This window comes from Musa acuminata, unplaced genomic scaffold (genome assembly GCF_036884655.1).
Source record: "Musa acuminata AAA Group cultivar baxijiao unplaced genomic scaffold, Cavendish_Baxijiao_AAA HiC_scaffold_1073, whole genome shotgun sequence".
In the NCBI taxonomy this organism is placed as follows: domain Eukaryota; kingdom Viridiplantae; phylum Streptophyta; class Magnoliopsida; order Zingiberales; family Musaceae; genus Musa; species Musa acuminata.
In genome coordinates this window covers 82,614-94,726 of record NW_027021287.1, presented here as the reverse complement: position 1 = coordinate 94,726, position 12,113 = coordinate 82,614, and the positions used below count along the sequence as shown (strand labels likewise).

Sequence of the window (12,113 nt, the reverse complement as noted above, 5' to 3'; positions counted from 1 at the left end):
TATATACATATATATATATATATATAGATACATATATATATATATATATATATACATATATATGTATGTATATATACATATATATATGTATGTATATACATATATATGCATATACATATATATATACATATATATGTATATACATATATATATATATACATATATATGTATATATATATACATATATGTATGTATATATATATATATATATGTATATACATATATATATATATGTATATATATATATATATAATAAAAAAGCATGCGGCGCGTGAGATGCACGCGAGCGGAGCAGTGAGATACACAACTTTTGTATAACTAAGAAGAGATAATAAAGAAATTAATATTCTATCTAACGAAAAATCTATCAAACCAACGTATATCTCCTTTGGCTCTCTTAAACATCCGCACTGGCATCAAGCAATGATAGATTAATACATTTCTCCAAAAAAAGAAAAAGAGAGAGAGAGAGAGAGAGATGACACTTGGACTAAGTAGGATTTCTATATCAAACGAAATGTTGATGGGAGGACGGGAGCTTAGAACGGCACAAGACTCGTTAGCTATGAGGAAGTGAATACCACCATATCACTTTTGGGCTAGTTGTTAACTGACAATGTAGGTGATTATTTCTCTATCTATTAATCATGGTTGATGTGAATAGTATTTTTCTCCATTACACATCAAAGAATTTTTTATGCAACAATCACTTGCATTTTATTGGCAACATAATAAATTCAATGAGTTTTTTTGTATTCATCGATTATAGCAACTCATTGTTACTAACGATAATGTCACATTTTTATTTATTTATGATCGTGAGAATCATATCATATATTTTTTCATGCATATATTATGAATCTCATTCTCACTAACAATAATATACTTCTTATAAATCTCATTCTCATTATTTCTTAGGTACTAAGGTGATTCCAAAGTTTTTTTTTTTTCTCGACACAGATGCATTAAAGACTTATTAACCAATAAGTGCAAGCTCTAACGTCTACTTTCAATATTATATATTCTAATCGATACCTCTCTAATTCTTTAGAGATAACATGCATATACACTAATATAAAGGGCTCTTCACAAATCATCGACAAGTAATGTTTTCTACAAATTATAACTTTTAGTATGGCTTAAAATCTATAATATATTTCAAGCAACTTAAAAAGCTATTATTCAGATCCATGAGATACATCTAGAAATATTTCAACTCGACTATCTTATTTGAGCACCTTATAAAAAGTAAGTTAAAATCATTCTAACAAATCATATAATACATCGAGTACCTAGTGAAGCGATAAAAATTTTCTCGAACAAAAACTACTTAAAAGAGTCGAAAAATAAGTATTGACTGATTGATAGATTAAGTGAGAGAAAATATCGTAAACGATTAATGCACATTTGTAATATTTTTAATTAATTTATAATAAAATAATAATAATATTAAAGGGTTCTAGAAAATTTTTAAATAGCCCTTAGTATTAGGTTTTCTTCCTATCTTGCATCTCTTCTCCCAGACCGAAAGGGGAAGGCAAAGGAGAGGGAGCAGAACTAAAGGGGATGGAGGGGGCAGGAAAAGCTCATCCGGATTGCATCAACGCCTCTAATCCCTACCACGAGTGTGTCGAGTACTGCTTCAAGCGAATAGCCGAAGCCAAATCTCACGCCGATGAGGGTAAAGTTTCTTTCTTCCTTCTCCTGCTCCTAATTTTGCTTCAGAATTATTTGTGTGGCGAATATGAATTCTTTTTCTTTTTTTTTATTAATTATAGAGGAGAATGAGGATAGCTCGAAGGAGCCGGAAGAGAGAACTGTTCATCCGGATTGCGTTAACGCGTCCAATCCCTACCATGAGTGCAGCGAGTACTGCTTTAAAAGGATTTCTGAGGCGAAGGATCAAATTGAGAGGAATGAATCAGGTTCCTTTTGTCCCCTCTTTTACAATTAAATATTCATTTCAATGTTAAAAGGTTGCAGCTTTTTTAGTAGATATGAAGGGTCGATAGTTTAGTTATGGCTTATTTCCTGAATCGTGAGATGCTGTGGCAGGCATAGATCTTTTCTTGATGCTTCCTGTAACCAGAACTTGTCAAAAGAAAGTTTGAGAGGTATTATTCGTCGAAGTGGGTTCGACCTGCTTCAGGGACAGTCACATGGAGAAGATAGCACTTCAGGGAAAGAGTTAAAGCAAAAATGACTGCGGGTGCTCGACCTGCAAAAGTCATATCGGGTTGTTCCCCACAAACCCTTTGACACTCAAGTTGGTTTTGTGTGGCTGATTTGGGGTCTAGAGAGTGTCACATATCTCAAGGGTTCTTACTCATAGGAAAGAATTAGGGTTTTGAGAACAAACCACAATCATGTTGGTTTGGGGTTGTGGTGACATGACCCGATGTAGTTGTTGCCGATTAAGAGGTGGGTTGGACTTTAATGTGGATGTTGAGTTGAGACATGCCTGGTTGTTGACATGGATGACCACATGTGGACTTGTGCTAACACGGATGCTGACATGCCGGGTTATACATATCATATGACAACCTCGGTTTCTTTTATTAATGTTCCTACACTTCAAATAGTCGAGGAGGGTTCCATGATAACACTTATCATTATAAATATTTTAAGAAATGACAACACTATTTTTGTCATGGATTCATTCTGTCATCCGCTTCCCCATTTTTAGCTTTATAAATCACTCAACGAGTTGATTGAGGTTGATTTCACTTCATTTGGTTATGTATTTTAAATAGTTGAGATCATGTTAGCATTTTGCAGCATAATTCTTCCTGTTCATTTGATATTTTCATTCTATTATTTACTCAAAGTCTCAAACTTTATTGTTCAATAATTCAACATTTTGGTAAGAAATGTTGGTAGCATCAGTTTGCGAGAGAATACAATTTTGCTGTGTAAGCAAAGTTCCATCAACACATATCGAATTCAGCACTCTCCATTATAAAATGGGCAGATTTTAGCCTATTGTACAATGAGTTTTGCTCCTGTATCACATTGTGTCTCATGTTGTGATCGCCATCAAATTGATGCCAGTATATAATAAGTCTCACGGTCATGATATATGGATTTGAAAAACTAGATTAAAGGTTTTTTTACCGCTGGAGTTTCCAACTGCTAGGCCCCTAAAATTAGTTAGTTATCTGAAAGCAAAATAATTTTCACTGGTAACAAACATGATTAGAGCAGCCTAATCTGTAATCACTGTCTAAGATGATTAGATAAACAAGTAAAAGAAAGTAACATAAACTTCTCTAACATGCTGAGATCTATTGCCGGGAGGTGTGCAGGGTTGGAGGGGAGTTGGTAGATCAGATTAGAAACTGAATCCACACAAAAGAAAACATCTTAACTTTTGCTTGAATATATATTAATATTAATGTACATGTCCATATACATATACAATGAACTGGGATTATTCCTGTGATGGGCTCTGAAAATTTACCTCTCCAGATGAAACTGAAAGATTGATAACAAGAAATACAGCTTGACAAAAAGAAGATACATAAATGGAAACCAGCGAGCAGCCTTTGCTTTTATGTGCAAGTTTATTGTTTTACCTCCGTACATTGCGAGGTGTTCCAGATAAATGCTAGTGACATAAATGAGTGGGCACCTGTTAGGACTCTAGCTAGGAGAGTCCTAATTGAGAGGGACATTCATGTAAAACTGTTAGGACTTTAGCTAGGAGAGTCCTAATTGAGAGGGACATTCTGTTAGGACTCTAGCTAGGAGAGTCCTAATTGAGAGGGACATTCATGTAGATGATTTTTTCTTAGAGAAGAATTAGGAGTTGTAAGGGAATAGGAGTCTTGAGTAGGAGTCCTATTAGGAGTTGGTTAGAAATAAAAGTCTTAATTAGGAGTCCTATTAGGAGTTAGGGTTTAGAAGCCCTATAAATAGCCTTGTATTCCTCCTTTTTTCTCAAGCAATAGATGAATCTTTTCTGCAGCCTTTGAGCAGCAACTTGGAGGGAGGAACCCCTATAGAGTTCCAAGGAGGCTGATCCCCTAAAGAGATCAACCCCAAGTTTAGAATCTGCAAGGGTTCTAACACCTGGTATCAGAGCAGCGTTCTTGGCGTCTCGCTGCCCTTCCACAGCCATCCATCAACCCTCTACAACCATCCAAAGCAATTCCCACAATTGCTTAAAAGATCGTCACCGAATTCCGTCATCATCTCCACCACCACGGATCATCCTTTGATCTCCCCGTGAATTGCAACAGGTTCTGGTTTCCTACTTTACTGCTGCTGCAATTTAGTTATCCTTATTCGAAAATCCAAAAAAAAAAAAAAAATCGTTCCTATATTGCTGCATAAACTTTTCGTCACAAAGTTTTCATCTCTACGACGAAAGATACATTGCAGAATTCCAGCCGCATAGCACCATCTGTTTGATCTTGCTACTGTGCTTTTTCTATCCAAATTTCTATGAAATTTTTATGACATCTTTGACACTTCCTAACAGTGGATTTCCCTTTGGTTTCATCGAAAAATTCTCAATATAAACTACTGATCTTTTATGTCCAATCTGCTGCACTTGAAAATCTATGCTGCAGAAAATTTTAGCTGCATATCGTTGCCTTAACCCATCTATTTGCAATCTTTTTTGAATGAAATTTCTTATACACTTCATAGATCATCTTGGCTTCCATCTAAGATTGATCTATTAAGAAATTCATCTCTAAAAACGATTTTATGTTGCTGCAAATTTTCATCGTAACCCGCTGAAATTTTTCGACGACAATTCTGCAATTGCTACTTGCACCAATTTCCTTGCTATTATACTGCCGAAATTTTCTTGACTAAATTAGATATCCTTGCTGTCATATAAACTGTGATTTTGCTATCAATTTTCTCCTCAATTCTCTTAAGTTTTTGGTGAAAATTACGTTGAGAAACCGTTGTTTCTTCGACGACAATTCTACTCTTACAAGACAGCACATATTTGCTGCAAATTCTACGGATTTCTGTCAAACCTTTGTTATCATCTACCACAGATCCAAAACTTTCATCCATAACCCTAAAACTCTACCAAACCACACCCTCAAACTGGACCCAAAACAGCTACAAAACAAGCCTAAATCGTAGCCTACATCCATCGATCCACCAATCCTTTGGACTATCACTTCTCTCAACTATACATGCCTTTAACCTGACAACAAAAGAGAGATCTTAATATCATAGATTTGGAGGCATATACTATGGCATCTAAGGAGGCAATCAATGCTAAATTCGAAGCCTTGGAGGCGCGAATGGAGGATAAGATTCGGACACTCTTTACCGAACTCTGATTGGGCCGACCACTAAGCCCGAAAAAATCATATCATGGAGAGAGCTTTGCCCAATCGCACCAGGCTCGAAGAGATGAGTTCCAAGGGAGGGGAGGCTCTATGACTGAACCCAACTATCCATGCATGAGAGTGGACTTCCCTAGATGGGAGGAAGGAGACCCAATTGGTTGGATCTCGCATGCGGAGCGATATTTTCAGTACCACAAAACCGCGGATGCATCTATGGTGAAAATTGCAGCTATACATCTTGAAGGGGATGCTATACAGTGGTTTGACTGGTTTGAACATACTTATGAAGTCCTTTCATGGCAACAATTCAAACAAGGACTGCTGATCCGCTTCAGACCAACCGATTACGAGAATATTGATGGACAACTAGCAAAGATCCGATAAACTTCCACCATTCAGGAGTACCAAACCAGGTTTGAAAGGTTATCTAATCAAACTCATGATTGGTCTCAAAAACAGCTATTGAGGACCTTCATTGAGGGCTTGAAGCCGGAGATCCGAAGAGAAGTTAAAGCGCGACAACCGTATACGCTTATGGCAGCCATCTCTTTCGCACGACATCAAGAGGAGCAATTGAACCATGAAGCTCGGAGGACTAGGGTTGCTCCTCAACCAGTAATATTGAAGCCCTTAGCCCCCCCTACTATTGACCAAGTCCCTACACCAAAGAGGTTAACAAGAGAAGAGCTTCGGGAGCGATATGCGAAGGGGTTATGTTGGCATTGTGACGAGCCGTGGAGCCGTGAGCATCGCTGTAGTAAAGGGAGACTTCTTATGATTGAACCAATAGAAGAAGAGGTCATTGAACATCTAGAAGAGAGCCTTGAACATGAAGAAGAAGATACAGAAGAAGAGCCACAACCGACTGAAGTTACAGTACATGCACTAGCCGGCTACTCAAACCCGGAAACGATGAAAGTTGGAGGCCTTCTCAAACAACAACCGATCACTGTTCTCATCGACACGGGCAGTTCTAATAACTTTATAAACAGTAAGGTTACTATTCAGATGGTCTTACCTATTGAGAATTGCAGCAGGTTTGACGTTAAGGTCGTCGACGGATGGATTTTGAATTGTGATCGTAGGCGCCCGCAGGAGAAACTATTGCTGCAGGACCAAGAGATAATTGCAGATTTCTTCCTTCTCCCTCCTGATGATCATAAGGCCATGTTCATAATTAAATGGTTGACGACATTATGTGATATTTCTTGGAATTTTATGCAACTAATTATGAAATTTTACAGTAAGGAGAAACAGGTGATACTGAACGGGAAACGTGGGGGTGACGTAACGACGATTTGCACACAACAAATGGAGAAGGTTTTGCATAAAGCATGCAGCGGCTTTTTGGTACAACTTGAGCAACAAACTAAGGGAGAGCCAACAAAATTTGAAGATCCAAATCTACTTCCTTTGCTTGCTGAATTTTCAGATATATTTGACGAACCGCGCAACCTACCTCTTACCCGTCGGCATGATCATTGTATAATGATTCTTCCAGGCAAATCTCCAGCAAATGCTCAACCATATCAATATCCACATCTCCAGAAGGATGAAATAGAAGGGATTGTAAAAGAGATGCTCAAAACAGGAGTTATTCGGCCAAGTTACAGCCCCTACTCTTCACCGGTGCTCCTCATACGAAAGAAGGATGAAATATGGCGATTATGTGTTGATTACCGAGCTCTCAATGGCATAACCATCAAGGATAAATACCCTATTCCAGTAGTATATGAGTTGCTAAGGGAGCACAAATCTTTACAAAGCTGGACCTTCGATCCAGGTATCATCAAATACGAGTATCCGAAGAAGACATACCGAAAACCACCTTTTGAACACACAACAACCACTATGAATTTTTGCTTTCTTCATAAGAAGGTGGAATATCTTGGGCATATTATATCAGAGGAAGGTGTGGCAGTAGACCCCTTCAAAATTGGAGCAATGCAAAACTGGTTGACCCCGTGGAACATAAAATTGCTACATGGCTTTCTGGGTTTAACAGGCTACTACTGCAAGTTCATGAAAAACTATGGAGAGATCAGTGCACCACTTACTTTCTTACTGAAAAAAGATGTCTTCCAATGGTCGAACAGAGCCTCCGCTGCCTTCGACAAACTTAAGGCAGCCATGACGACGACGCCAGTGCTAACACTACCAGATTTCAACCGAGCCTTCATTATTGAGGCCGACGCATCTGGAGTCAGAATTGGAGCCATTCTCATGCATGATGGTCGACCACTCATATACACTAGCAAGGCATTATCTCCCTCCCATCAAAATAAGTCAACATATGATAAGGAGATGCTCGCCATTGTGCGTGCAGCAACGAGGTGGAGACCCTACTTGATTGGCCGACGATTTCAAATTAAAACTAACCATAAAAGCCTCAATTACTTTTTGGAGCGAAAAATATCATCCCCTGAGCAGCAAAAAAGGGTAATAAAATTTCTTGGATTTGATTATGAAATAACTTACAAAAAGTGGAAATAGAATGTTCTTGCAGATGCGCTTTCGCAGCTACCCGAGCAAGCTGAAGTTTTGGCCATTTCACTTCCGACCAGCGACTTCCTTGAGGATATTAAGATGGAATGACAGGAAGATTCAGAGACTAGTAAGATTATAAAAAAAAACTGGAGGAAGCACCAAGCTCCGTAGCTCATTACAATTGGGACTCAAAAGAATTACACTATAAGAGTACTAAATTGAAAATGAGTATGACATATCACTCACAAACCGACGGCCAGACAGAAGTTGTAAATAGGTGCTTGGAGATAGCCCAAAGCCACCCACCAAATATGACTACCCAAGGAGGACTTCAGACTCAATCAAGTGCCATTATTGATCGACGGATTATGACTCGACGACGACGATCCACTACTGAATTGCTAATACAGTGGGCAAACCTACTAATAGAAGATGCCACTTTGGAGAACTATGATGACTTGAAGATCAAATTCCCAAAATTCATGAATTGTCAGCCTCGAGGACAAGGCTGATTTGAAGAGGGCGGGTTTATTAGGACTCTAGCTAGGAGAGTCCTAATTGAGAGGGACATTCATGTAAAACTGTTAGGACTTTAGCTAGGAGAGTCCTAATTGAGAGGGACATTCTGTTAGGACTCTAGCTAGGAGAGTCCTAATTGAGAGGGACATTCTGTTAGGACTCTAGTTAGGAGAGTCCTAATTGAGAGGGACATTCATGTAGGTGGTTTTTTCTTAGAGAAGAATTGGGAGTTGTAAGGGAATAGGAGTCTTGAGTAGGAGTCCTATTAGGAGTTGGTTAGAAATAAAAGTCTTAATTAGGAGTCCTATTAGGAGTTAGGGTTTAGAAGCCCTATAAATAGCCATGTATTCCTCCTCTTTTCTCAAGCAATAGATGAATCTTTTCTGCAGCCTTTGAGCAGCAACTTGGAGGGAGGAACCCCTATAGAGTTCCAAGGAGGCTGATCCCCTAAAGAGATCAATCCCAAGTTTAGAATCTGCAAGGGTTCTAACAGCACCTCTCAGTATCAGTGTCATACATTGTTTTTATCGAAGGTTTTTCAAGACATGGTTCATGTCGAGTCATATTTAATCAAACACCTAAGGAATTTAATCGCAGTCTATTGTTATCATTATTAATGTCTTATGGTTGTTTTGGATGTATTTTTCTGACATGATGAAAGTCAATTTTATTATAGACATACAAGAGGATGACATTACTTCATCCTTCAATGGTGCTAACCAGAATGATAGTGGTGATGCTCATCATGTCCAGAATGATCCTGAATCTGGAAATCCTAATCTCACTGAGAAGCAGAAAAAACTGTTTGAGTTGAGGCTTAAGATGGTAATGCAACCCTTCATATACTTTATGATGTTTGATGTATCTGAACTATTGCTTCCTATATTTCCTTTTTCCCCTTATGATGTTTACATTTGCAGAATGAAGCAAGGAAGGCCAATCAGATGGCAATGGTAGCTGAGAAAAAGAAAATGGAAGCTCCATCAGAGGCAAGGGGCATTTCGAAGCAAAAATGGCTCGAGGAAAGGAAGAAAAAGATTGGAAAGCTGCTTGATTCAAATGGCTTGGATATGTCTAAGGCCTACATGCTTGATACACAAGAGATGGCTGAAGCTAAGTATAAGAAGTGGGAAAAGGATCCTTCACCATATGGTTGGGATGGTAAGATCTAAATTATTATACTTTGTCGATTTCCAGTTTGATGCTTTGTTGCTGGCTAACATTCTTAAGTTATGTTGGCAAAATATATTTTGTCTATTTTCTTTTCTGTACTCTAGGTTCCAACGTAGACCAGAGTTTCTAAGTTTGTTCTAAACTTCTAATTTCTTCTGTTGTTCATATGCCAGTCGGACCACATTGAAATTTTATTAGGTTTTAATGATTAATCATTGCATGACATATTTGTTTGATTTCCTGATTTAAATCAAGATATATTAGTTAGCAGTAAGATATATATAGCAAAGGAAATCTAGAATATGTAGTCCTGTCAAGTTTTACATGGAGGCAACAGTAATTTTGAGGTCTCTTACCAGAATTATATATATATATATATATATATATATATATATATATATGTATATATATGTATATGTATGTATATATGTATATGTATGTATATATGTATATGTATGTATGTATATATATGTATGATTTTTATGTGCTTGTTCTTTGTTCTGAATACATCCCAGTTTTTCTTGGAGCTTCAATCTAATATCTGCTGACCAACTCAATATTTTTTTAAAACAGTTTTTAACCAGAAAACACTCTACAATGCTCACAAAAAGCGGGTTAAGAACATTGAGTGTGATATGGAGGCATACAACGAAGCAAAGGAAGCTGATCCAGAGTTCTATCGTGAGGCTTCTAGTCTTCAGTATGGCAAGGTACCTCATCACAGATACTAACCGGACCCTGCTGACATTGGTAAAAATTATATAGCAAGTAATGTGGTTCCATCTGTTTTTCTTGCGCAGGCAACCAAAATCCCTGAGGAAAACATTGACCGAATGGTAAAGGAACTTCAGGACAGGGAAGCAAAGCGCAAGTCATTTAGCAGGAGGCGGAAGTTCCACGAAGAGAAGGACATTGATTCAATCAATGATAGAAACGAGCACTTCAATAAGAAGATCGAGAGAGCCTTTGGAAAATACACTCTGGAGATCAAGAACAACTTGGAAAGAGGAACTGCTTTGCCTGATTAGTCTAGCTCTTTCATGACCTTGTAACATATGCTTTGATCTTACAACAACACGATTGGTACGTATCACCTGAGAGTGAAATCTAAGTCAGGAATGTTGAGGGTGATTTGGTTCTTGGTCTACTTGTGATTGAGCAAAGACTCACTTGGATGTTTGATCTTACAAATCAGACCAGCATGTTTATGGAATAATTTGTGCCGGTAGAATAGCATCAGGGGAGTGTTATGTTTGGATCAAATTGATATCAACTCCATAAAACATAAAAAAATTGTGTACAATACATTCTTTGGAATGTAACATTTATATTCTAGGGCTCTTGCAGAATATGCTAAAATCGCAATTTTTGGAATTTCTGAAATGAATTCACTGTAAATTTGGCTTGTACTATGTTATATAATGTTATCCTGCAGTGATGTGAGCCTTGTACTCCGAACCTTCTTATTTATTATCTTGTACCATGTAGTAGTGAAAATTTTATCCTTAACATAATGCATGCCTTTGATAGGATTGAAATGCTAGTAAACTTCCAGTGTTCACCTGGTTAATTAACCTTATATGCTTGCATATCTTACTAAAACGGTTGTATAGTTAACTAAGCGTATATGCTTCATTATCTTTCGAGTAAAGATCTTTTTAGCTCTTGTTATGCTGTCTTCTACAGTTAGCTACTGAAGGTAAAGTGTAATCCTTGTGTCCATGTTGCCATGCAAGTCAAAAGGCTGAGACACAGCAGCCATCATGTTCAATGAGAACGATACTTTGAGCACCATCAGCACATACATCAGTTTCTTATGTGTACTTGGTTCTTCTCACAATATGTTCCATTTGTTGATATGTGGTTTCTTTCAGGTGCAACTTGCAAATCGTAATCAGCCTGTGGCTTGTTACGCCTCGAAGCGTTTGAAGGAGATGCCTTCCAGTGAATCTAGGTGAGTCACCTATCTTTCTGTAGATTGAGAATGCATCTATAGCCTTCCACCTGAATATGCTACTTGAATCTGAATATTTGCGTTCATCGCTCTCTCCTTTTGATATTTGCTCCAGAAATGACTTCCTCTGCAGGTGGGTATCTGCATGAAACTGCAGCAATGGTACTGGGAAGAACTTGGTCCTCACACCACCACCTCTTGCACAAGTGCGTCTTCCTGTGCTCTGGTTGAAATGGCACATTACAGAGCTGATATTTTGAAGCTCGCTCAAGAGGTTAAATGGTGGAGTTTAGTCAATATAAACAACAAGATTTCCGCTAATTTTGGTCGTTGTTGGGGAGCTGAATTGAACAGTTTTTTGTCAGATAACTCTCTAATTATCTTCAGCTACTTTTGATTACTGAAGATTCTTCTTTCCAAAAAACATGTATATTATACAGAACTGTTTATGCAAAGTAAATGATGATGATATCTTGTTGATGTAAAGGAAAACCAGTGTTTTTTGTTGTGGAAAGAGAAGAAAGACTTGTGATGTTTTCCTTCTTTTGCATTTGCAAACGGTAGGTGATGAAGATGTGATTTGATCCTCAAACCTTGATATCAATAGTCAAAGTTTCTATCAGCTAAACTGTTAGGTTGAATGTAGCAGCATTCTTCAATCA

The 12,113-nt window shown here is 37.8% G+C and overlaps 1 protein-coding gene across 4 annotated transcripts; it reads left to right on the top strand.

The window, feature by feature from the left end:
• The first annotated feature begins 1,495 nt into the window (after positions 1 to 1,495).
• LOC135666130 (uncharacterized) lies at positions 1,496 to 11,901 on the top strand. Of its 4 annotated transcripts, none has more exons than XR_010509705.1 (8): positions 1,496 to 1,681; positions 1,779 to 1,925; positions 9,001 to 9,149; positions 9,245 to 9,485; positions 10,071 to 10,207; positions 10,298 to 10,580; positions 11,372 to 11,451; positions 11,585 to 11,898. XR_010509705.1 is itself a non-coding variant. In XM_065177677.1 (6 exons), exons 1-6 carry the CDS (start codon positions 1,567 to 1,569, stop codon positions 10,523 to 10,525), a joined length of 1,017 nt encoding a protein of 338 aa, XP_065033749.1. In that variant the 5' UTR covers positions 1,496 to 1,566; the 3' UTR covers positions 10,526 to 10,837. The 4 variants fall into 4 exon arrangements, 1 of the variants encoding a protein (XP_065033749.1); XR_010509706.1 differs by having other exon boundaries at positions 11,567 to 11,898; XR_010509704.1 differs by having other exon boundaries at positions 11,372 to 11,901.
• Positions 11,902 to 12,113: the final 212 nt, after the last annotated feature.